The sequence below is a fragment of the Passer montanus genome, unplaced genomic scaffold (assembly GCF_014805655.1).
Source record: "Passer montanus isolate IOZ18808 unplaced genomic scaffold, ASM1480565v1 scaffold39, whole genome shotgun sequence".
In the NCBI taxonomy this organism is placed as follows: Eukaryota; Metazoa; Chordata; class Aves; order Passeriformes; family Passeridae; genus Passer; species Passer montanus.
The window spans coordinates 5,075,208-5,102,193 of NW_024368707.1; the positions used below are offsets into that span (position 1 = coordinate 5,075,208).

At 43.2% G+C, this 26,986-nt stretch overlaps 1 protein-coding gene across 3 annotated transcripts in view; it reads right to left on the reverse strand.

The window, feature by feature from the left end:
- Window positions 1-325: 325 nt before the first annotated feature.
- Window positions 326-26,986, reverse strand: part of CD58 (CD58 molecule) — a 36,655-nt gene continuing 9,994 nt past the window's right edge. The window contains exons 3-10 of one of the 3 annotated variants that reach the window (XM_039717918.1): window positions 26,440-26,694; window positions 24,362-24,457; window positions 22,001-22,063; window positions 21,764-21,820; window positions 20,073-20,120; window positions 18,622-18,693; window positions 17,556-17,624; window positions 326-1,105 (exon numbers count right to left, since the gene is read on the reverse strand). In XM_039717918.1, coding sequence (XP_039573852.1) covers window positions 1,065-1,105; window positions 17,556-17,624; window positions 18,622-18,693; window positions 20,073-20,120; window positions 21,764-21,820; window positions 22,001-22,063; window positions 24,362-24,457; window positions 26,440-26,694 — 701 coding nt within the window. In that variant the 3' untranslated portion in view covers window positions 326-1,064. Of the gene's footprint in view, window positions 1,106-14,741; window positions 15,297-17,555; window positions 17,625-18,621; window positions 18,694-20,072; window positions 20,121-21,763; window positions 21,821-22,000; window positions 22,064-24,361; window positions 24,458-26,439; window positions 26,695-26,986 lie in introns of those variants that run through there. The other 2 variants (XM_039717919.1, XM_039717920.1) reach the window with 2 other exon arrangements.

Below are 26,986 nucleotides of genomic sequence, written 5' to 3' on the forward strand. Positions count from 1 at the left end.
AGGATTCATGTTTTTCTCTGAGGATGTACTTTGGAACCAAGAAATATTTTGGATGTGCAATGTGGCCTCCCCATGGTGTGGGCTACAAATTTCAGGGTTTAGGAATGTTGCTGAAGCTAACAAAGGTGGCTAGCTTGAGCAGGACACGACTGGACTACCATGATGGATGGGAGTGGCAGCACTGAAATTATGGAGGATGCTCCTTTTTCAGTTTATGGGGAGAAAATGCAAATGTTGCTCAGGCTCCTGTAATGCCTGGTCCATGCGCAATGATAAGTAAATATTTAACTGCAGAAAGAACATTGCCTTCCAGAGACTGAAGCACTCAAGTTAATCAGTTCCAGACTATATTCAAGTCATGGGTGTCAAGAGGACAATGCAGGTTCAAAAGCCTTGAGGATGTTCAAAGTCTGCTATTACACCTCAGCAATTGCCATATCTTCCCTGGGATGCTAAAAAGGAGGATATTTTCACCTGCTGAGAAGGCAGGATGATGAACTCACTCAAAGACATGCTTCATAGGGTGGGGGAAGGGCTGAAGATGTGGCAAACAGGAGTTTGATGATCGTCTTGTTGCATCCAGATGGTGCTTCAGAAGCTTGGGAGAGGAGGCTGCTGCAGCAGCTGGACTGGGAAAGCCCTCAGGCGGGTCTGGAGACATTCCCTGCCCTGGCAGCCCATGGGATGTTCACCATCAGAAATGACAGAAGTTGCCACTGGTAGGAGTTCTCAGGCTTTAGAAAGTGCTCAGTTTCTGCCAGACCCTCCTCTTACACAACATATTTCCAGTTGTTCCTTTATGCAAGTATAGTTTGTTCTCATCTGTCTCTCCCTTACAAAGCCAGTCTGTTTCCTTCAGAGATTATGCACAGAAGGTTGTTAGTACTCATCTCTCCAATAAAACAAGTTTCTACAGATATGACATAGTTCATATTTTCATATAATGTCTGTAGGGCTTGTGCTTCACTCTTGGAGCATTGGAAAGAGGCTTGGCTTTCAGCACCCTTTGTCCCACCAGTATGACAGTTGATGAGCTGGGATCTTGGCTGCTCTTGGCTGCTAATTCACCTCTGACTTCTGCTGCTGCTTTGGAGTTGAGACATCTCTGTGGAGAAAAAAAAAAAAAACACTTCAAGAATATATTTATCTTTGGGTCCATCTGTCCTCTGATGTATTCCCCACAAAACCCCTTGAGGTTCAAGGCACATATTTTCAGTCTCCTGTTCCAGACACTATTCTCTAGAGTCCATTTTGCTTTAAAGGGCCTCATTTAAAGTTGGGAGGAGAAAGGAGGAAAGGGATTCAGTGTCCTAGTCCATTTGGATGACTGTACATCTCTTAAGTGCTTCAGCCAAAGCACTCATCATTTACTATTTGGAGTGCTTTTTTTTAACAGTCAAGAGTCATGTATTTTTTCATGAAATTGCAGTGTTTGTGTATTATTCAAAGCTCAACACCTCCTAGAGAAATGACAAATCAGAATAATGGTAAACTGAATTCAGGTCACAAAACAAAAAAGCAAAAGTCTGTGTTGCTGTTTCTCACTTTGGATTTAAATCCTCTGGACTGAACAGCCCTTACCAGGCACTGTGTAAAGTTTTTTCCTAAAATAAGATGACAGGGGTCAGGGGCCCAAGCTAAGCTGATTAGTACAACTAAAGCCGTTTCACATTGCTACAGTGGGGTCATATGATTGATCACTGGGATAAATATTTAGGAAGCTTCCCAAGGGAAGGGAAGGGACTGGCCACAGAAACCAGACAAAATGGGCAGCAGGACTGTAGCTAATGATGGGTCTGATACCATTCACCTGTCATAAAACAGATCAAAAAAGCAGGGGTAGTTCTGCCATGGGCATTACCCCTGCCCTCAGCTTCTCCTTTGAACACGTGTTCTGCTGCACAGGACTCTGCATCCCCTTCACGGACAGGCAGCTTCTTCAGCAGGCAGGACAGAGAGACGTCACTCTGAGCCACACAGCCCCCGTCCCGCCAGGCTTTGGTGGCTCAGGTCCCTCCTGCTCCCCTGTCCCTGCAGCCAGGGACAGCCCAGTGCCCGCTGCGTGCTCCCAGCAGGGCAAGTGGCCTTTCTGTGGGCTCTGACCTTCCGTAGGCAGCAAGGGATCCTCCATGAAGGGCAGGCGGGCCAGGAAGCTCCAAAGGGGCTCTGGCAGCCCCCAAACCATGACAGTATGTGGACAGTATGTGGGGAAGAGTGGAACTGAGCTCCACTCAGGCCCTGGCTCCTCCTCTAGGGCCAGGTTGTGCCCCTGGTGGTGCTGGGCCTCTGTTAGGAGCTTGCTGCTCTGCTGGCCTCAGGGACCAGAGAGGCCTCTGGGCCCCCTCTTTCTACCATAAAATGGGCAACATTTTACAGCTTTACAGCAACATTTTACAGCTTACAGCTGAGTCAGACCCTGGCTGTGCTTTTGGAGGCCCAGGCCACCATAAGCGCAGCCAGGGTCTGACTCAGCTGAAACCCTGCTCACCATGAGGCACTCAGAGCCCTGACATGAAAAGTTTCCCAAGCTCCCTCCATAACTCGCAGCAACCAAAATTGTCACTGGGAGGGCTGAAATACGGGAAGGAGGGAGGTGCTGCCCTAGTGACCACCTTGGGGCCCTGCTGCAGCCCCCAGGAAGGCTCCTTAATCCTGCTGAGACCTGGGTACCTAAAAGACACTGGAGCAAGGCACCCGAATTTAGAAGGATAAACATGAAAACAAGGAGGTTGTGGGCAATGGAAAGCGAGCACACAGCCATCCTGGAGAACCTGTATTATTAAACAGGTGTGAATACCAGCTGCCAGCTGCTCTGGAGGGGATGGAGGGCATTTGTTTTCCACACATGTGGTGCTTTTACAAAACCTTTAGCCCACCAAACTTTAAAAAAGAAGCTGCCAGAAGTTAACCTTCTCCTCTAACCCCAGTTTTACCAGCTCTCATTTCTTCACTGTTTTCCTTTCCTGCCTTGTTGCAGACTGAGGTTGTTTGCCAGAAAATAAGACAAAGGCTTGTTGCTGCCAGAATCTGCCCTTCCAACAACAAGGAATAGCAGTAAGTGAGCAAGTAGGAACACACAGAGCTGTACAGAGAGCAGAAGAGAATGGCTCCTATTATTTTGGTAAGTTGCTGTTGACTTTGAGGCAGGACTCTCAGGGAAAGGTAACAGCTGGTGTTAGATAAATGATACAGCTAGAAAAAACAGAAGAGCTTTTAGACACATAAATCCTTCTTCTGAGTTGAAGCAAAAGGTTGCAAACATCAGCCTAAGCACAGATTGGAAAAGTTGCCTCTAAGTCTCTTTGGGGAAAAAGGAGGCTTCACAGGGAAGGAACTTGCCTTTCTTCAGGGAGCAAAATGGGCTGGACCCTCGATCCCAGCTCTTCTGCATTGGGATGGTGCTTCCCCACCTGTAGAAAGCATGGCTGTTGCTGAATCCACCAAACAAAACCTGTTAAGCTACTCCAATAGCACCCCCAGTACCTGTGCAGCATTGGCAGATGCTCTGCCCCATTGCATCGCTGCACACGAGCAGTTTGCAAGTGCCACTCAGGCACAGACTTGTGAAGTTGAGCTGTGATTTACACTGGCCCCAGACATTTCAGGCCAGCGTATGCAATTGCCTAATTCAGTCTTTGGTGCAAACATTCATTGTATTTTAAAAAAAAAAAAAAAACCAGAAAAGAGCCATTTTTAGGGAGAAGCACCAGGGCTGAGCATAGCTCAGGAACTTTATTAGCACTAGAAGAAACAGGTGAATTAAGGAGGCTCAGCATAAAAATGCTTTTGAGCTGAGATGTGATGATGGTCAAAGAAGCAAATATGCTCTGCCAGATTGCAGGGTCAAGCAGCAGTAGTAAATTGACTAATGTCAAAATGGCCAAAGGACTGGTCTCAGGAACAGCAGACAGTTCTGGGATCTGTACATCTGCTTGGTTTGAACTGCAGCACCATTTGTCCTTGGGCACATGCCTTGGCTTTGACACAGTGCAGTGGGGATCACACAGGAGACTGCACTCAAGTATAATCACATTGTGTGCCACGGGAGAAACCCGGCAGCCTGTGGGTAGCAAACTCTGCCCCTGGTGCTCAGCCACACAATTTTCCTGTTGCACAGCACGGACACTTTCTGACTTGCTTTCTCAGACCTGCCTCACCCTCAGCTTTCCCTCTGTCACAAAACTCTGGAGATGCTTCTCCAGCGACAACACTATTTTGTTCAGGAGGGAAAAACCTAGGTCTGATCCACCCTGCTATCAACAAGCAGGTGTCTCAGATAGTAACAAAAGAACCAGCATCAATAATGGAGAGGGGAGAGAGAGATAGAGGTGCAATGAAGTGGAGAGAGGGAAGCCAATCAACCTAATGAAATAAGGTACAAGGTTAGTGAAGGGCTATTTATAGACTCCAACTGGTTCAGCCTCGTGCACTTAGAGGCTGGTTCAAACTGGCTTCTTAACAGCAGTAATAATCATTACCGAAAGAAAGAGAAAAAAAAAAGTGAAAGCTTGGAAAATTCACTGCCGGAGGTAAAGCTTTAGAGCTGGGTCTGGCTGGAGTCAGAAGTAACTGCATTACTGAGAGATTGAAAGGTTAATAGGAAACCAGCTGACACTGAAAGGGAACAATTAGAGAGGTTAAGGGGCTTAATATTAGATTAATGGTTGCCTGGAGGAGCAAAAGCAGAGATTTCAGGAAAATGGGAGAATGGTGTGCAGAAAACTGTTTTTTTCACAGATGAAGAGCCCCAGGTCTGCTCCTGCCACTCTCTGGATAAACTGGGAGAAGGTGGCTCTGTCATTCCTTGCCTGTCTTGCTCAGACTCCTGTTTCCATCTTTCTTCCTCTTCTCCTATCTATTTGTCTCCTGAAGACTCTTTGGGTTTGTTCTCCCCAACATAAGCACCGTCTGTGTGGTCTTATCCTAGCATTTTTCTCGTGTTCCTCCTCTGTCCTCACTCTGTCTCCATAATAACATAATGCTTATTATTCCCATGGCCCTTCATTCCTCTCCAGTATGCTGCTCTCCAGAGGCAGGGGTGGTGGGAACCAACACTTTTATTTGCATTGGCTGTAATCAGGACTCAACTCTTTATAAGAGAAGAAAAAAAAAAAGTGTGGACAAAGATCAGATGACATATCTGTTCCCCAGCATATTCTCCATAACTAGAAGGACAATAATAACGCTGGTGAGGTCCCTGATACATAAGGTGAGCTGTTCTCCCCTCCTCTTCATTATGAGATGAGTAGCAAAGGATTTGGGATGGACTCCTTGCACCTGTTCAGTGCAGACTCCCCAGCCGTAACGTGTCCTGTCCCATTTCCCCACGGTCACTGCAGGGACACAGTCCCTGTACCTCAGTGCCACAAGAGCCTTGTCACATAGCACCACCATCTGCTGCTTAGAACCATGCTGGGAGCACTGAACTCCCTGCACCACCCTGAGGGACTCCTGTGGCACAGGGAGATTCTTCCCACCTGTACCTGTGGTGGCTGCTGCACTCAAGGACCTTCCCAAATGTATGTGCTCCTCCCACAGGATAGGGAGAACTTTCTCCAAGTGCCTGGCCTTTGATGGCTGCTTCTGCAGTCAAACAAGTGCAAACTGGCTGGATCCATTTTAATCTTCCACTGCTTCCCACAGTACAGCCTCCCCTTTGAAAACCTCTGCTGCAAGATTAGAAAGCAATGCTCTCAGGACTTCCTTCTACGGAAGTGTAAAAGCCAGGCTGGCACTCCAACACTTTGCAAGCACCTGACAGAAAAGTTTCCTCATTTGTGATAATGACAGAAAATGTCCCAGCCTAGAGAAGTTATGGTTATTCATGGAATATTAGCCCCAAAGACTTGAAATGCAGTGTTCTGGCTTAATGCAAACCCATGGGGTCCTGAAGAGAAAAGACCTGGTTGGCATCAGAAGGCAACTCAAGCTGTTTGCTTCTTATATCCATGACAGCTGAGCACTGACTTCTTCTTACCAGCTGGGACACTGTTAATCAACACAGACCAGGAAGATGGCTAGAGAAGCATTCACTGAATGGGTTTATGCTCAAGTCCCTCTTTCAAGCAGCCTCATCTGCTTAAAAGAAATGAGCCTGAAGGGACAGGTCCTCCTTGTCACCTTCCCATTCTACATAGGAGCACAGCCACATCCCTGGAGATGCATGTCTACTTCAAAAGATGTGATATACTCTGAGTACTGGCCTCTGCCAGAGCCTGGGGGTACCCATCACCTGCAGCCTGAAATGCCCCAGAGTTCAAAGCAGATTTCAGCTAAGGATCTTGAAGTGCTGTACAAACAGCCATTAATCCTCAAACCATCCCTGGGAACCAGGCCTGTAATTATTTAGCACACCATTTATCTCTGGAACTCTCTGTGCCCGTTCTCCCAGCCTGGGGATGAAGAGAGGTAAAACAATACCTACCATTTCATAACAAACTGCAAATTAAATCGACCGCAGCTCAGCCGTTAAGGGAAATGTTACCTTTTCCATAATCACCTCCTGCAGGCAAGTGCAACAGCTATTCTTTAACAGCAGGTAAACTTTGACAAAAAAAAAATAACAAGCTCTGAGTGAGACAGCCAACAAGTGGCAAAAGATTTCCAAGAGCAGAAATCAGGAATCCTATCTCTTGGTTTCTTGATTTATCAACTGAATTGTCTCTGCTCCACCCCTCGCCCCCCTTAAAGATGACCTCCAAAAAAAAAAAAAAAAAGCTGCCTATGCCCTTTATGTGACTTTGTAATAGATTAAGGAGCCTGTAGGATTTCAGTCCAATGGAAAAAGATTAAGAGTTTTTCCACTTGTTTTCTTACATTACAAATGCAGGTCTTCTGGAGCCTAGAAGTCTCCAGTCTGTCTAGATCATGAAAAACTAGGACCAAACAAAGACAAGAGGGTGAGAACGGGGTGGAGAAGAGGAGAGGGGAGAGGAGATCAAGCCAAACGCACAACGTGCTGTTTGCAAGCAACAACTGCATAAACACAGTAACAAAATGACGCACAAAATATCAGTAAGAAATTACGTGCTATTCAAGAGTTGATTTTCCTGCAGCTCCAGACAGGGTGTGAGAATCCACAGAGGTCAAACTCTTGAGTACCCCAGGAGATCTGCAGAGCAAGAAGAAGAGGGGAAAAAAGAAACAGATCCTCGCACCTCTGTTTTTCCTTCTCAAGCAGAAGCCTTAAGTGGCCTGAGATGTCAAAGAGGACAGACCCAACATAGAGGAATGAGGAGAACTGGGTAAGAAAAGCAGATCAATGGCTGTCCTTTCTCTGCCTGCTGTGTTGGCCAGATTCATGTAGAGGAATCCCTGGAGAGAAGTTGAAGGGAAGGAGCATGGGTATGGGTGGAGTAAACCAGTAAAACAAAAGGCAATTAAAAAGTGAAGCGGAGATGGAGAAAGCGACAGAAGGACAGGGCTGGAGCAAATGTCAGCACACAGAGGAAATGGTCCCACTTCAATCCAAAAAGCAGAAAGGTCACTCAGATGGTGACAAAGCTGCCTCTTCTCTGCCCTCTTCCTACACAGCTCCCTCCCCTCTCTGTTCCAGGGAGGCAGCAGGATCCCTGCTCTGGTCTAATCCCAGAAGGCAGTAAAGGAAAAATTCAGTCAGTTCCAGCTGTACCTGTTTAAACTACCTCTGCAGATGGGAGGTTTAATTAGAGCTAGTCTGCAGTATTCAGGCTTTGCACTGCTTTAACAGGCTGGGATCAGAACCTGTGTGACCAGAGGATGGAGGGAAGGGCAGTGAGGGGCGGAAGGGGGACACAGGATGCTGGGGGGTGTTGCAGCTGTATTGAAAGAAGTGCAGTTGAACAGGTCCTGTCTAGATGTGTCTAAGGAGTAGACAGACCACGTTTGCACAAGGGCATTTTGTTGTAAGCCACTGAGTATTTCAGGGGCTTAAATCCAATTCAGGAAGCAGAAGCCTTTCCTCAGGAAATCTGTTTTTCCAGTTCTTTGCAGATAGCTCCTCCAGAAACCTCCAAGCACAGAGCATTAAATAATAATCTGTTAAAATTACATCCCTCCTGTCCAACTACCTGCCAGCAATGCTTCATTGCTATCTCTATGTATCCTGAAACCCAGAAGTCCAAGAACTGCCTGCAGTAACCAAGTGTAAATCTTATGGCAACCCCTTCCCTATGTCAGGGAGAGGTAAATACACTCCAGACTGGTGCCTTGAGCTATCAGGACACCATTCCCCCATTAGAGGAAACTGGAAGGGATTGTGACGGCTCTTTGTCGAGTGCTACAGCAGCCAAGCAATTGCTGATCTTAGAGCGGTGCCTGCTGGCCAGTCATATCAGAAGCACTTGGAAATATTTCCACAGTGGACAAAATTGCAGTCAAGTTCAGGAAACCATTTCTAGGGAAGAGGAGCATGTCCAGCTCTGCTGTGCTTCTGCCAGAATCTGCCATCCAAGTTCCCACATGCTGCAAACAAGCTGTCCTAATTCACAAAATTAGGTCTGGTATTTACTTCTATCAGATCTCCAGCCCCACACTGTTTCTTCTCTTTACTCATTAAGGTTTTATGATTTTCAAGCCAATCACAATGTAATTGATGACTTTTTATTATTTTTTGTATAACTGATGTCCCCACACTGTTTCTTCCCTTTACAGTTTTATGATTTTCAAGCCAATCACAATGTAATTGATGACTTTTTATTATTTTTTGTATAACTGATGTTATCTTGATAATGCAATTCCCCGTAAAAGTTCAGCTTCTCAACAGTGTCATCTCAACAAGATCCTTAACCTGTTTGGTGTTGGATGCTGAGAACAAAAGGCACTTCGCATCACTTAGGCCTTTTGAAAAGGCCAAAATTTTACAGACCATTGCCATACAGAAACATGCTCAAAACAGCAACAATGCCACTTGCACAGGCTGAGTGAAACAGCTGCCAAAGCCACTGTTCTTTTACTGTCCTTATGTCATGCTGGTCAAAGAAATGATACTGTGGGTGAAACAGCTCCGATCACAGAGGTAGTGTCTTGCATGCTTACAAATAGAAAAATACAAAAAATTGAAATTAGAAAGTAATTATACCCAGAGATATAATGTAGCACTCTTATGTCACTGTCACACGTGTATAACAAGGTATTAAACTGGAATTCATCCTTATCCTGAGGATCTGGAGACAATTTAGATACGAACAAAAGAAAATAGGTAGTGTACCTTGTAATTCCTGAACTTATATTATGAGGGAAAATAGAGTTCTCTCAGAAGATTGGAATTATGTCCCCCCAAGCCACATTTCTTCCAGATAATGACACACACCTCTCCATACACACAGACACAGAGCTCTACTCCTAAGGCAGGAGTTTAAAATGGCTAAGGTTGGTAATGGCAGAGAGTTGCATCCAACTTCATGGGTCTTCCAGGGGCTGAGATAGTACAGCAAACTCTCTCTTGGACCCATGCTTTTCCAATGATGGCAGGTGGGGCAGCCTCAGGTAGAGATTTCTCATTACTCACATTTTTTTGCTGTTTTGCTACGCTTGAACTGTCAGTTTGACATTTTACATCCTCAACATGAGCAGGGCAGATATAGGTGGGAAGTGGGCAGGCAGACAACAGCAACAATAAGGCTGCTAAATGCCTTTCTGAAGAAGAACTGGATGTTATCTGTACCTCTGTTTGAGCTCCCCCATGCTGTACATAAACCAAAACTTTCAGCTGAATATGTATTTAAGGTAAACACTGGCCAAATGTCTGTGGTGAATTGACAACTGCACAAATTTGAGCTGTCCTACTGTCTCAGAAGATGAAAGGACCCTCTCCCCACATCCACTCGTCCAGCTTGGGAAATGGTCAGAGGCTATGATGTGGACCTTATAACTCAAAAACATCTGAAAGAAAGTGACTTACTTAAAAGTGCATCTCGGGTTTGCACAAAAGCTTGTGGGTTACACAAAGTTAATGTAAAAAAATCAAATGAAATCTTGAAGCAGATAATTCTTCTATCAACAACAGGAATCTGCTGAAAATAAAAGTCTATTTTGGGAACTGGAAGAATAAGGGAAGACTACAGAAAATACTGAATTCAGCAATCTCTAGTCTTTCAGTGTTTGACTTTGCCACTGCATCGAACTTCTGTCCTAATTTATTTGGCTTCAGAAAGACAGAAGTGAAAAACAACAGATAATGAATAATTATTAATGTGGAGCATATTACTAGTGATTACAATGTTCCGAATCACCATACGCATGTTACCACTGTGACACTGTAGTGATTAGAAAAAGCATATTATGAATTCAGGTTAATATATTCCAAAGTTGACCAGAGGACTTTCATACTTAATCAGTGCCGTTCAGCAAAACTTATAGTTCAGAACCATGATGGAGCCTGAGAACTGTAGTCTGACTGCATTCCATACGGTTGTTTACTTAGAGATCATGTAACAGTGATCCCAAATTAGGTATTGTTTCCCATGACCTTTTTCCCCGTTAGGTTGGCCACAGGAACCAAGCAGGTCCACACCACTGGAAGCCAGTGCAGCTTTTCCCAGGACCCTGGCGCACTTCAGAGTAGATATAAAGGGAGATGTGATCTGCAGCATCCCTGAGTCAAAACATCTTTTCAGAGGGAACGAGTCCCCCATCCCTGTGGGCTGGCTCTCAACCTCAAAGTCCCACAGCCAGGTCCTTACAGTTTTCTTATTAAATCCAAGCTTTGGCCCATCATGCCTGCTGGCTTTGCATTACCCTAAATTCTGTTTATGTTGGTGAGATCAATTCCCCAGGCATACAGGCCCTTCTTTCAGATGTCCTAAAGATAAGTTAAAATATTGAACGTCTCACCAATTTCTAATTTCTCTAGGAAAAAACCCAACTATATTGGCCCTTGCAAACATCTACAACCAACCATCCCACATGGCATATCACCCCCAGTGTCACCAAATGCCCATTAAGTGGGAAGCAACCTGCCTCCTACAGCTCTTAATGCAAAACAGCTAATCCATAGGTGATTAATCTCAAGGAGCCTTTTTCTCTCCCTCCTAATCAATAGCCTTCCTTGGGAAACTTCACACTCCACACAGCAGAGGGAAGCTGGGAATAATTTCCTGCACTGCTGGATCTAAGTCCTGCCCCTTCAGAGCAACGTCACCCAGACACACAGAGCTTCAGGCTGCCATTCTGGCACTTAAATCTTCTTGCCTCTTTTTCAAGCGTTGTCTTTCTGAGACACCACCATCAAGGTGATTAGTTTAGTTAAATTAGTTGTTTAGTTTAGCTTAACATTTACTTAAAACTGAGCACTTGCAACTGGAAGTGAAACATCTGAAAATGTAATTCTCAATTGGACCTAGAGGAAAATGCCGATATCAGTGGAAAATGCCGATATCTGTTGCCAGGACTGCAAGACACAGCTTATTGCAGTACAAGGCCAGCACTAAAAAAGGTTATTCTGGAATTAATTTATGTTTGTAGCCCTAAAATTGTCTATTTTGTGTTACTCTACACAGAATTTCTGGACCTTTTTTGCACTTACCCCCACCAATCACTGATTGTTCTGTTCATTTACATTCCATCTTTCTGCTCCAACTCTACACTCTCTTCTCCCCTCTCTTCCCCAGGAAGCAAAAGAGAATCCAAACTACATACTTGAAGTGCACTGATACTCCCCAGTGAAAAGCAATATAAAGACAAATGTAACTGGGTATATGATAGAAGAGCAAAACACATTTTAAATTGGAAAGAAACTTGCCATTTATAAGGCTAGGAATTATTTTTTTTCTAGGTAGAGAGGCACAGCTGATAGAAAAAGTTGATAAGCTTTGTGACCCACAAGCATATTCTCAGATATCCAACAGGGATGAAGAAGCAGGTGCATTTTTCATATGAAACTTCATAGATAAGAAATTTAAATGTGTCCTTGAGCACAGGATACACTGGTTTCTCCCATGACTGTACTTGTTAAGCCACACTGGCCAACATGGTGCCCCACAATTAACCCTACTCACCACCTTTTAAGGAGGAAAATTCCCTTGAGGTCATGCCTAAGGCAAAGTTCCTCAGAATTTTGCTACATGCTCCTTAGGGTCCCTAGAAATGTTTCATGTCCTTGTACCTGCCCCACAGTTCAAACTGCACACAGATGTGGTCAAGCACACATGCCCACCTCGCCCTTTTGCTTTGGGTGTCCCCAAATTAGGCTGCTACTGCTTGAAGAGGATTGCAAACCTGTATTCCAGCAGCAGGATGCCACACATGGCGTGTGTCACCTCCTTGCAGTTTGCCAGGCGTAATCAGTCCCTGGATTTAAGGCACAGATACAAGTCAGCTCACAAGGCAGCCACGCTGCCTGCTGGCGTTCCTGCTGTCCCAAGCTTTTGCTGCAGTCCTGCTCCTGGAAGCCAACCCTCTCATCTCTGCTTGTGCAGCTCCATATGAAGCTATCTCTTAGGCACTGATGAAGGCTGTCTCAACTCACAGGACTGCTTTCACATTGGAATCTGTAAGAGATTGTTCCCAACGTTCGCACAGCCAGTCTGATGCATGAGATGCAACTTTTCAACCAGCACAGAGAGATCCAGCACAGTGTGTTTGCAAAAAACTGAAAGTTGGGCATGTCAGCACAACACGAAGCTGCCTGCACAACTGTGGCATGAGTTTTGTGACCAAAATCCACACTTTCAGCTCTACAGCAGATATCGAGCTCTGATCTCATTTATTCTGGGATTAATTAGGAACAACATCTTCTGTAGTCACTGCTTTCAAAGGTTAAAGCTGGCATAAAGCAAGGAGAGTCAGGACCAAGGAATCAGTCAGGCTATGTCTTAGGAGCACAAGTACTTAACAGCAGCCTCTACACACTCTGAGTTTGCTTATTAACAAACACAGGTCTTACTACCAGCATCAAGGATGTTGGAGGGCAGGCTCACTTCCTGAAATACAGTCAGCATTTCCTGGGTTCAAGTTTTTCACAGGCCAGAAGTAACTGTGTTGCAAGTGAGCTTCTACTCTCTGCTATTGAAAACTGCCTGTTTTTCCATTCACTGTCAAGTAAGATTGGACAGAAGCTTTTCACAGCAAAACAAAGTTTATTCTTATTTAGTTACTGCGAGGACATTTGAAGAGAAGAATGCAGGAAATGGCACTGCAAATACTGTCACCAAAACCAGCAGGAGATCAGGTGAATTTATTCTCACAAATGTATGACTTCACATCCTTATAGGAAAAAAACCCCAAAATCTACCCCTCATAAAACCAAAGAAACAACAAGAGCAATTAACAAAAAAGCTTCACTGTTGCTTTGAAAACTGTGGTTTGCTGTTCTACCAGAAGTTTCTCATGCACAGAAGAACCTGTGCAAGGTAAAAGGGTGAAAGCTGGCAGTGAGAGACTGTAGGGCCTGTAGTTCTTGGTCTTATGTCAGCCTGCCATGTAAATGGGTTTTTCTACTTCTGATCAAGCTCCAAAATTCCACGAACTATTCTGAAGACTTCCAGCAACTGAGGTTAATTAACGACAACCGCCTACTATTTTTGAAGACTGTTCTTCTTGCTTTGGAAACAATGTTAGTTATACCAGCTGTCAAAGAATTTTCAAAACCACACTATATGAGACCTTTCTGTGTTGTTTAGTATGAAATTGCATGGGATGAATGGAGACCATGACACAAACTGGTATAGTTTCTGGAACTAGTTTCACCCAGTTCTACCAACATTTTTTACTATAATTTCTCACATTAATAACAGAAAAGAAGGCTTTGCCCAAGCAGGCAAACAAGCTACAGGTTTGCTTTTACCATGATAACTACAACAAAGGATATATTTGTGTGGAGACTTGTTAAAAAGTTATTGAGAAGCAGACAGCATTATCCTGATAAATTTATTGAAGGTGGAATGGATAAGGACACTTGGCTCAGGAATAGTGATCCCCAAAACCCAGCAATCAAACAAAAAAATAAAAAACCTGTATAAAATACATCGTTTTGCTTGTGGATCAGTTAGTAACTTTTAAGGTTAAATAAAAAAATGCATGCATATATTACAAAAAGACAAGGTTTTTTTACATCTTAAATATTTTTTAATAAATTACATTTACAGAGAACAGTAGACATAAAAGGTCTAGTCCTACCAAAAGAGACTTTTGAACATTTGTACAGTTTACAGTATACAAGCTGTACACTCATGCAGTACAGCTGCAAATAGAAGAAGAAGCTGTGGGAGTGGAAAGGGCAAAAGTCGAAACAAGGGGAAAGCTGAAGATTCTGATCTTCAGTTACCAGTGTCAAACCTTCATGATTCTTTACACATACCATGTTCAAAATGAACCAAACTGGCTTTCAAATTTCTTAAACAGTCAGCATGTAAACATAATGAAAAACACTCCATAGCTTGATGTTCTGAAGATACTAATGCATGGCGTTTTTCTTTTTCATTCCTTCTAGACTTCATTATATAACACGACCTCAGTTTTCAAGTTTTTGTTCTAGTCTCAAGAACTTAAAAACATACTATTATTTCCTAGGAGTAAGTAGAAAAATATGAAGAGGAAAGGCTTAAAAGTCCTAAAAGTTCAAAAAATATAAAAAGCTTTAGGAAAAGCCCAAACCTGTTGTTAATAACATCTTTGTTCCAGTGCACCAAGCTGAAATGTAGTTTTATCACAGAATGAACCACTGTCAGGAGATGATCCATTTACCAGGCACCTGGGAAATCTAGGACATAGTTTGCATAGAAAATGCAAACTTCCCAGTGCAAACCCATCTGGCCTGCTTGTCCAGAACCAAGACTAGAAAATGCAAACTTCCCAGTGCAAACCCATCTGGCCTGCTGAATGATGAAGTTTTTTTTCTGACTGTAAAAAGGCACTGATAAAAAAAGTGAAAACCGATCATTTTTTGATTTGACAACATTCATGCAAATATATAAAACTTTGTGAATCTCTAAATATTAACTACAAAGAGGTTTTAGTGTGTTAGTAAAAAAAACCCCATAAAACACACTATATAACAAACCATAACAAAACATATGGCTTGTTAAAACCATACATAAAACCATACATAAAACACTGTTCCATGTTTTGTCCATGATTTATGCTATTTGTCTTCACATAGTAACACTAGGAAAGGAGGTTGTCTTTCCTGAAGAAGAAAAATAAACACTGGAAACAGTTCAGCCTGTCTTCAAGGGGCTTATTGATGCAGCTCTGACAACTTCATTGCTTGTGGAAGCCCTTCAAGTGAAAAGGTAGCACCTACTTCATCACTGAATTCTACCACTTTTCTTCCATATTTGTTTGAGCAACAAAGCAATTATTTGCTTATGCTTTAAGATCTGAAACAAAAGAATAGGAAAAACACGCTGGTAAATTACTAGGTCTTTTCTTCTAGAAACTGAACTAGGTACATGAGAATATTGCAGGCTTTAGATACTAATGAGGTGTTGTGAAGATGCACCAAGACACTGTCACATGACTCATAACAATCCAGTCAGAGCAGGTACACGACCAATGGTATCTGATGGCCCCTAAACATTTTACCCAAATTACCTCTTTATGATTAGGCACATTCCAACTGGACCACTTTTAGAACATTTATTACTTACTACCAGCCACCTGCTAAGCAGCTGGTAACCTGTGAAGTTGTTCTGACTCCATGACTTTGGATCACATAATCAGGCAATTAAGACACCACTTCCTTTCAAATATTTTATGCCTATAATCTCAATATCAGCTGTGCATCACACATGCATATGTTGCTGCTGCTATTTCTTCCACACAGTAATTCCAGGTGCTTTTGGAGTTTTCTCTTTTGAGGATTGAAAATACAGCTCTTATTTGACAGGAATACTGAAGGCCAAGGGAAGTTACAGTGTAGGAAGTTCAAGACTACATGCCCAGCCTAACTCATCACATGAAACATCCATCAGCCTCTAACCAGGTTTCCAACAAAGCACCCACAAGCCCACTTACACTGGTGTTTCCACCTTGTTGCACACATAGCAACTCTACAAGGGGAGCTATGCATCAGCCTCTAACCAGGCTGGTTTCCAGCAAAGCACCCACAACCCCACTTACACTGGTGTTTCCACCTTGTTGCACACATAGCAACTCTACAAGGGGAGCCACCTGGATGAGCCAGGACAAAATGCCCTTTGGTCTTTGCTCTGATTTTGATAGCACTTCCTGTCCCTTCAACTAATCTCTAGCTCAGCATCACTCCAGGACAAGATGTCAGGAGATGGTCTAGGAGAGCAAAGTATGGTGACATATGGTACACAACTCTGTAGGTGATAACAAAAAGAAAGCTGTCCCTAGCCTGATTTTCATAAGGTCCCTGGGTAGGCTTGAAGTATTTTTATGATTCATGTGTTTAAAATCCAAGCAGGTTTACTGCTTTACCTTAGTGATGATACTAAAGAACATGATCAAAAAGCCAGTTGTGTGTGTGCGTGTTTGTTTGCTATTTCCTCATGTCTGTGGAGTGAGAGGGTCTGAATATGAAATAGGGTTCTGTCACTTTATAGCTTGAGGGATAAGCATCAGTTTTCATCACCCCACCTACCGCCAGAACACACGAAATGTTCTGTTCTCACACAGCTTGCAAACAGAACTGAAGCAAGCACAGCTGCATCTGGTGCCTCAGCATGACATAACAACCAGACCAGCTTCAGATGTTAAACCTTTAAGGGTGATGCAGGAGCACAGTTGGTTAGCCCAGCAAAGCAGCACATCACGTGGCCCAGGAATAATACACTGAGTTACTTCATTTGGCTTTCAGTATTACTCATTGTCAACTAACAGGATCTGACTCAGTTCTTACGACACACCACACCTTCCTCTGCAGACTGTTCCATGTCCGTTTCCTGGTTTCATGACAGGTTCATCAGCAGTTTTGTCTGCATCACAGAGTCTGTTTTTTTATACTCTCTCCCACCTTCCCACTCATCCATGTTTTCTCATATTCGGAGATTTTTTCACCCTTCTTTTCAGCATTATCTTCAGCAAATACCAGAATTTATAGACACAATTGCTTGGTTGGTAATTCAACAGAAGTGGCAAACTTGGTAAAACAAAAAACTGCAGCAGTAAGGTGCCACTTGCTTTCACACTGCTGTGCATTTTGAGAATGTTTAAATGGATTATCTGCACCAGCAGACTCGAAAGAGGACGTGCACAAGGCAGTCCATTAAAAACATAATTCTGCAGCAGTAATAAAATTTTAAAAATAAAAGTACTATTTACTTCATCATTATAATTTTTAAAAAAATTTTTGTGCACATTTTATAATGTATGTCATACTTGAATAGGATAATAATTATATATAACTTATAAATACACATAAATTTGGTGTGCATGTTCGAAGTATTTTACTGATGTGGCAGACAATCACAAAAGGATTGGTGACCACTTACCTGCAATACAAAAATTAGAAATTAGTATGGGAGGCCCACAGTTACACCACTCAAGTAAGGACTGTATAACAGACAAAATGACATTTTTCCTTTTTTTTTTTCCAAGAAAGGAACATCAATTCAGTCAGCCTCTGTGTCAGTCAGCACACTCTCCCAGGACAGAGCTTCACCCTCACATACCTTCTTCAGTGCAGCTGGAAGAGTTGACCGGGTGCCCCCCATTTTCACCTTCTGCCTCCTGGGTCACTTCTGCAAGGACAAAGGCAATACTCAGACAATCCTGGACCTCACAACACTCTGCCTCTCTGCCCCAGATGCATCAAGAACATTGACTGGGATTTGGACCATTTGTTTGGCAACAATAGTAACCCTGACCAACATGCTTCGCTCCCATGGGATCACCATCCAACACCTCCCTTCTCTCCTCCATTCCTGATCTGCACTGCTTTCACAATCCCTCACCCACCCTGTAAAGGCCAAGCACAGGCAGAACTCAGTGCCCGGGGTGCCACCCCTTAGGTGGCATTAGGCAAAAGTCACACTGAACAAAGAGTGCTCCACAGTCCAGGCACTTACCTCCTTCATTCATATCATGGCCATCTGCACGGTTACTGCGTGCATGCACAATATAGAAAGGCTCCTGGAAAGCATCCAAAGGAGGGCCATGAGGATGGTGAAAGGAGGGGAAGCCTTATTGAGGAGGGGCTGAGGTCACTTGTTCTGTTCAGCCTTGAGGAGACTGAAGAGACACCTCACCACAGTCCACAACTTCCTCGTGTGGGGAAGAGGAGAGACAGGTACGATCTCCTCATCTCATGACCAGTGGCCTTGAGGAGACTGAAGAGAGACCTCACCACAGCCCACAACTTCCTTGTGTGGGGAAGAGGAGAGACAGGTACGATCTCCTCATCTCATGACCAGTTACAGTACTAGAGGAAGCTGAGTCAGGGGAGCTTTAGGCCAGATATCAAGAAAAGGTTCTTTCTCCCAGAGGCTGCTTGGGCACCAGAACAGGCTCCCCAGGAAAGTGGTCACAGCGCCAAGCCTAACAGAATTCAAGGAGCATTTGAACAACACTCTCAAGGGATATGGTGTGATTTTTAGGGTGTCATCTGAAGGGCAGGAACTGGAGTCAATCCTGATGTGTCCTTTCCAACTCACCAGATTTTATGATTCTATGAAGGGATCATGGCCAGTTTGCCTGCAGGGTCAGTAACACTGACTGCTCCATAGAACAGGCACTTACCTTCCTGATTTACACCATTCTTAACTATCTGCTTGTCTTTCAGGGTCCTGTCATTCTCATTCAATGGTCTGTCTGAAAAGAGATCAGAGAACAACAGCCCATTGCTTCTGCCCCTCCCCAGCACAGGCCACTGCTCTGTGCAGCCCAGAGCTCAGAGCACACCTTCCCCTCTGCACGTTAAGTACTGCTGTGCTACCAGTAAAAGTCCTGCTTGAAATTGCTTTGCACACACGTTTCAGAGGACATCATAGCTTTGTCTGCTATTTCCCATCCCTAGAGCAGTGGCTGCCTGTTCCCCAGGTGCTGCTGGCTGCCCTGCACAGAGGTGCACTAACTCCCCTGTCTGATGTTCCCATTCTATTCTGCATCTCATGTCCAAATACACAACCTTTATCTATGGACCTGATTTCTCTCTTGCCTGAACTGTGTGTTTCCCTCCTTTCTGCTTTAACTCAGGTGTAAAATAAGCCTCCTTTTCCTATACCCATGTCTATGTATATGGAAACAGTTACACAAGTGATGACACAGTCCTGCAGTGCACCACACATTGTCCATCAGCTACACAATCCCTGTTTCTTCAGATGAAAGAAAGCTGTTCCATACCCATTACAATCCATGCAGGGAGAATAAACAGCAAACCCTAGGGGCTTCTGATTTTTTTTGAGTTTCTTTTTCCTTATTGTCATAATTGGTGATTTTTTTCCTTTATAGGAAAGACTTCTGCCTTCTCCCATCCCTTATTATTAGCCACTTGTGGAAATGGTGGAAGAGTTAGTGAGTGAATGAATCACTAGTGCAAAAGACTGGAGAAAAAACTGCCATTTGTTCTCGAGTTGAACAATAATGTTGAATTTCACTAGCCCTTTGGAGTTAAAAGAACTTCTAGAAAAAATACAGGTCCCAGAACTTCCTTAAAATTTGCACTGACTGGACTAAGAAAACAAAACTGGAGCTTTGCTTAACTGCCTGATGAATGCAGTCAATAGACCTTCCTAAAGCATAAAGCAAGTGGAAGATACAGCAGGCTTTGCTCCATAGAGAAGCACATTTCTGAATTAAGTGTCTCCCAAATATGAATTTTGCAAGCTGGTAAGTATCCCATCTCTAAATCGGTGATGAGGCTCTTATCTTTCCTCCATGTTTAGTTTTTTCCCCACAGATGGCAAAAGCAGCATCATTCTCATCATATCAAGAGGGAAGATAAAGCCCCAAGAAGGTGTTGCTCTGTGTTGATTACCAAACACAGCCTCCAGGTCTTTCTGATTTGTCCTCTACTGATCTACCCATCAACATTTACCGTTCCTAAAGCAACAGGTTCTTCTAGGCCAACAAGGGAATGGCAAACTCTGTACTCAGGACATGCTAATATGGCTTGGACTACAGAAGGCCATGTGCAAAATTACTTTTCCCCTTCATACTCCTCTGGTTTAGGGCTCCATCTCACTTGTTACCTGCTTCAGGGTTTTCATTCTCACAATGAACAGTGTGTGAAAACGCAGCTGCAAGAAAACAGAAATCCTTTTCCAGAAACATGTATGGACGTGGCACAATAGTCTGCAAAATATGCAACTCAGCCTTAAAGTGATAACTTCCTTATAACACTTTTTAAAGATATTCCTGAGAACCACTATGTTATGGCACTTTAAGGACTCACAATTAATTTCAACTTCAACTTCCCTCCAGCAACCACTTAAGGTCCAGACCATGACAACATTGTTTATATTTATGCCTACAACTTTACAAAAGTCTTGCCAATGTAGATCTATTGGTAAAGCTGCACAGATCTGCCATAAAGAGCCAGAGATAGCTGAGAAGAGAAAGTGCAACACAGATGAAGTAAAAAAAGTAGATGCACAAACACTGTAACTTTCAACCCTTGCTCTTTGCAGACCTTAAAGAATCTTTAATAGAACCATTCTAAAGCAAATTTAAGTGCAGTATCAAAATGAGATTTTTTGGGGGATTTAATGGGTTTTTTTCCCTACCCATACTCCTAATTTTCTCACTTTCAGATTCATCCATAGTCTCAACTTCAGCAGGCTCTCTGAACCATGGGCTAGAAACCAGAGTTTTAACAAATGTAAGGTACCAGACTGAGCACCCACATGAAGGCACTGTGAGCTCAACACCCGAACAGTCCAAGAGGCCACTGAGCCTCCCACCTGATGGCAGGAGCTCTGGCCATCCCCCACTGAAACACTGTTTGGTCTGGTAACAGAACATTCCTTAAGAATCTTGCCCTGCTCTCCCCAGTCTGCTTGACTGCCTCGGGGGTTAATTTTGTTTGGTTCCTAAAAACAGACCACAATCTTGGCAAAAAAAAATTCATATATGTCAAAGCTAGAATATGATAGCCAAATTCACCCCTATGAAAGGGGCACAGACAAAAGGAGTTGCCCCCTTCCTTAGCTGCTCACTATATGGAGTGATTTCCACTCCCCAACACACAAGAAGCCAGAAAACAGAGCAATCTTGCTGCAAATTAAGTAAGTAAAAAAACCTCAAAACATTCCAACAAAATAATAAGAAAAAAACAAGACAAAAAAATCCACAGCCAAACAAAAAAAAACCCCAAAAAACAAAACAAACAAACAACCTCCCCCCCCCTGCCAAAAAAAAACCCACCTCAGTACAGATTAGAATGGAGAGCAGAAGCCCAGGTAGAGATCTGGAGAGGAAGAGAGGAACGACAGATTGCCCTACAGTGTGCACTTTTCCAGCCCTCATCATGAGGCCAGCCCCAATTCTCCATTGTTAGAAAGGTATTTCACCTCCAAAGACAGCTCCTGACCAGGAAAATCATCCAGCCCTCATCCTGAGGCCAGCCCCAGTTCTCCATTGTATTTCTATGTATATGTACATAGAAAGGTATTTCACCTCCAAAGACAGCTCCTGACCAGGAAAATCTCAGGCCATTCACTGTCAGTATCTTTGCCAGCCCCACCAACACATTCACTAGGTGCAGGTCCCTATAATCATCCAATACTGGACCTCAAGTGAGATTTTGATTCTGCATGTGCACACTTTGAAAACCAATTCAAAAGCTCAGACCCTGCAAAAAAGGGTCGGAACAAATCAGACTCCCTGCTCCAACCAAGAGCAGGTGTTTAGAAACATTAATACCCCAATAGAGGTTTCTTACCTCCCTCTGAATTAGATTGTTGTTGGCTGTTCCCAGGGAAAAGTTGCTCATGTTCTCCTATAAAGAAATTTATTTGTTTTAGAAAGTATGTATTAATGACCTGGAAAAAATAACTACACTCACAGAAAACTTACTCCTTTACCTCTCCAATGAAAGATTACACTGACACAGAATAGAAACTGACAAGCCCAGACCAAGCACCAGTCTGATTTCCACACATTTCTGACACTATCTTACCTGAGCCATTCACTGGACTGTTATTCTGAGCAGTCCTTCTTTTTATTCCACATGTAATTATACCTGCACACAAATAGAATAATTGGAGAAATTACTCAGAAACAGTTTCGCACCTTTGGAAACTTGCTGACAGCCTCCATCCATTCCATCCCCCTCTTCAACCCCCAAACCAAAAAAATAATACACTTCACTGAAAACATGAAACTGAATACTTGACTTGGAGGAAGAACAAAAAATGAAATACTGGTTTTAGGGAAAGACAGTCAGTGAGAGATCAACAGAATGGGTCTCCTGTGACAACAAGTCAGAACACATCTAATCTAATCTAAAGTGGAGCTTAATAATTTCTCATTATATGTCTTATACTTAAAACAGCAAACTTCTGCTGTTTGATTATACCCGTGCAATGTTTATCCTACTAAGGTATAACAGGTTTGTTTTCTTGCATGTTCAGACCCTTATTGTTTCAAGGGAATTAACTGAATTGTTTTGATTCTAACTGATGGTCAGTTTTGAGTGACGTTCTTTGTGTGTTAACACCAAGAGCAGTGTTGTTTAACACCACCAACTTAAACAAGGACACAGAAGGCACTTTCAGAAAGTTTGCAGATGATATCAAACTGGGGAGAGTAAGGGACATGCTGGAAAGCAGGCTTGCCACTCAAACTGACTTCAACAACCTAGAGAAACATGCTGGCAGAAAAGATGTGCTATTCAAAAGCAAATTCCTGAATCTTTTAAGTCACCCCATGGACCATTACGGGCTGGGCTCTGCCTGGCTAGGAAACAGCTCTGCAGGAAAGGACCTGAAAGCATGAACAAGCTCAACACTACACAGAAAAATGCGCCCTTGCAGTAGAAGGCTTCCAAATACTGGGCTGTGTTAGCAGAATCGCAGTCAGCCCATCAACACAAATAATTCCTCATCTCTATTCGATATTTGGGACACCACATGTGGAGTACTCTCTCCAGTTTTAGTCTGCCAATTAATGTAAAAACACCATCTTTCTGAAATTAGTCCAGCAAATGTCCACCAAGATGTCTAGGGGCAGGAGCTGAGCAAGGAGGTGCTGAGAGAACTGGGTTTGTTCAGCCTCAAGAAGAAGGATAAGAGGATGATGGCTGACTGCAGTCTACAACTAACTACAGACAACAAAGGAAACCCCTCCTAGAAAAAAACAGCAGGCAATGTCTATCAGTTGCCAAAGGGCAATCCCTAACAGAAATAAGGAAAATATCCTTCCCTACAAGAGTGATTCAGCATTTAAACACGTGCTGAAACAGGCTGGGAAATTCCCACCCTTGGAACTATTCAAAGTTTGACTGGACAAGGCCTTAAGCAACCTGATCTAGCTTTGAAGTTGGTCATGCTTTGAGCAGCAAGTTGGATGAAACTTCCAGAGATATCTTCCCACCTAGTTTATTTTATGATTCCATGCCAAAAGAAACTAAATGGACAATGAACAGGAAAGCAAAAGGTCCACATGCAATATGTATCTATTTATGTCCTGATCAAAATATCATCAATCAGTCCTTCCCAGATGGGAAATGCCCCCAGTAGTCTTCCCCCTGCAGCCACCTCCAAGTGGTGGCCCCATCTGGAAGTCAACATGAATTTTCCATGCGGAGCAGGCATAGGGTGAAGAAATATATTCCTGTTTGGGACTCTCTCCAACACAAGGAGAGAGTTCCTGTTTGGGACTCTCTCCAACAAGTTGTTGTGCCACTCTTTTTCAAATCAGAAGACAATTTAACATAGAAATCCAAAAATGTGGCAGCAAAAGATACAGTGACAGCCTATAATTACTATTTCTGATTAAACAGTCAGATTTACAAAAAAGATACTTGAATCCAGTGTAGGCATGGGTCGAAAAACAAATACAGAACTCCAAGATGATGGCAACACAAGCTGTCAGGAGGCACAGAAGGTTCCATTTATCAGTTGACCACACTAAGCTGTCAGATTGGACTCAGCAGATGATATTCAGATCTGGTAGAAGCCTGGCCCAACAGTAAATGTGATCTTGAGGCCAGGTTTATAATGCTCTTAAAAAAGGCTGTGAAAACACACTGAGGTAAGAATGGGAGAGGCTACAAATACTTGGTAAGTAGAAACACACTGTAAATCAAACATCCAGTCTGAAGGAGAACTATGCAAATGCAAACTGCAGTGTTTCCTAGTGATAGAATGTCCAGTACATTATTTCCTTCAAATCTATTCATTTTTGCCTAAATTGGATTTGTTTCTTCTACTGATTTTACAAAACACTTGATGGTCAGAAATTTTCACACATTCTACAGAACATGAGATGAGTATAATCTGGAAGCACATAAAGCTCAGTTCAGAAGTGTTATGCATACCTTTCCTGCGCAGGAATTCTAGGATTACCACTAGGATAACAAATGCAATAAAGAGGGAAATGAGAATACTTCTGTGTCGTTTGTGAGAACGGTCTCCTTTAAAAAAAAAAAATAAATAAAAAAAGAAATCATACCGGTTAGTTAGAAAGTAACTGTATGATACACTAGTTCAGTAGAGCTACAACCCCAAATATGCTTTATAGCTATTTTTAAAAAAGTAAGCTCAATAAATTAATGCACCAAAGTCAGTTATTAGCAAAACCCTGAGCCATCTCCAGGACAGTTACATGTTAAGTACCTCATTTCAGTGAAGGCACATCACCACTTGAAAGGTAATGGCTATTCCAGTTCTTGGCCTGTGAAAGGCTGAGCCAGATTTCAAACAAATGAAATTTCAAATATCTTGTATCGGGTTTGCACTGAAAGGTTTTGATGGTTTCTGTGAGAAGGTGCCAGAAACTGGCCCCATGTCAGACAGAGCTAATGCCAAGCTGGATCTGCTGCTGGTCAAGGCAGAGCCCATCAGTGACTGCGTGACTAGTGTCTCTGGGATAACACTTCTAAGAAAAGGGAAAAACTGCTGGGCAACAACAGCAAGGGTGAGAGGGGAGTGACAATATGTGAGGGAATCTGCCCAACAGACACCAAGGTCAGTGTGGAAGAAGATGCAGGTGCTGGAGCAAGGATTCCCCTTCAGCCCATGGAGGTCTCCACATCAGAACATGTGGGTGCCCAAAGGAGGCTGTGACCTCATGGGAAGCCCACAGTGGAGCAGCCTCCTGGCAGGACCTGTGGCCTCATGGAGAGAGGAACCCACGCTGGACACCTTTTCTGGCAGGACTTGTGACCCTGTGGAGAAGCCACACTGGAACAGCTCATGAAGAACTGTGGGAGGGACTCATTGGAGAAGTTCATGGAGACTGTCTCCTGTGGGAGGGACCCCACACTGGCTCAGGGGAGAGTGTGAGGAGGCCTGCCCCTGAGGAGGAAGGACACGTATAATGAGCTGACTCAAGCCCCATTCCCCATCCCCCTGTGCTGCTCAGGGAGACCTGCTCAGGTAATGATATTGGGAGCGAAGTTGAGTCTGGGAAGAAAGGAGGGGTTTCAGGGAGGTGTTTTAGATTGGCTCTTGTTTCTCATCATGCTGCTCTAATTTTGACTGGCAATAAATTAAACTCATTTTCCCAAAGTCGAGTCTGTTATGCCTGTGATGGGAATGGCCAAATGATCTCTCTCTGTCCTTGCCTCCTCAACCTATAAGCCTTTTATCACATTTTATCTTTCCTGCCCCACAGAGGAGGGGAAGTGACAGATTAGTCTGAAGGGCACCTGGCAACCAGCCATGGTCAACCTGCCACATGCCTCACATCTAACAAGTTTCTCCAGTAAAGGAAGAATTCTGCAATAGTAAATCATGACAATTACTTTTGCACAGAAATGAGAACTTTTGTCAGTTAGGGACTGCCTTAGGCACCCTACAAACCAGATGGTTCCAAATATATTCTCACTTTCTGTTTAAAGAAACCCTAAAAATTCAAGCCTCAAGCTGAAGGCTGCCCCAAAGCAATAAGCAACAGGAGGAAAATTCTCTTTTCTATCTTATACATCTCCATGAAGGAGAAAGGAACTATGCTTATTGACTCACGTACATGCTAGATGAGAAATTATTTGATCTTATGGCTGCTAGATGACTCACTTGAAATGGCTGAACAGTTTCACTCCAATTCATGGAGAGCAGTACAAAAAGGACAAGTTCCTAGCATTAATTACATAAGGTCAAAAGGTTCAGAAGAGATCTTCTAAGACCTTCTAATCTTTATTATTACTCAATCAAGTCACAGCTAAAGGTTTTGTTCTGTGGAGATCCCTGCAAAAAGTATCCCTCTGGGGGGATCAAACTGTCATCCTCATACTTTTCATAAACTTTATACACACTTTTAGCTGACAAATCACTTCTGATGCTTTTTACTCTTTAAATTCAATTTCCTGGGAAGTCAGGAGAAACCTTACAAAGGCCATGCTGCTTCCCAAACAAACCTCTCAGACCTGTGTTTGCAATGTGACACATTTGTTACCTTTTTCTTCTGGAAGGCATTGCATCAAAGAGATTTCAGAGCTCCTTTCTGTTTGTGAATATTTAATGATACATGTAGCATTGGTGGTAATATCAACATTCTGCAAAGGGATGGAAAGCTCCTGGTTTGGATAACTCTGTGGATTGTTACTGAGCTTCCAAGTGTAATTCAGAAGCCACGGGAAATTTGCTGTACAGTTTAATACAAGTTTACCATCACTGGTGTTGCAACTTATTTTAGGTTCTGGAAGGGAATCTAGAAAGAGAGAAAACATTCTGTATTACTTTAGTTTCTAAATTCCTTTTACTAGTTTCTAAAACATTCTAATTACTTTAGTTATTACTTTATAAACTATATAGAATTTCAGCACAGGACAAGGGCTGGAGCAACAAAAGCAGCAGGAGAGTGCATAGACAAAAGTGTGGGGGTAAGTGCACACATGCCTGAAGAGAGATATGTATTTCTGAAAGTGACCTGTAAACCACCTGTTTGTGGTTCTCCCATTCCCAGTCCAAGAATCCCTGTGGTCCACCATCCGCAGGACTAA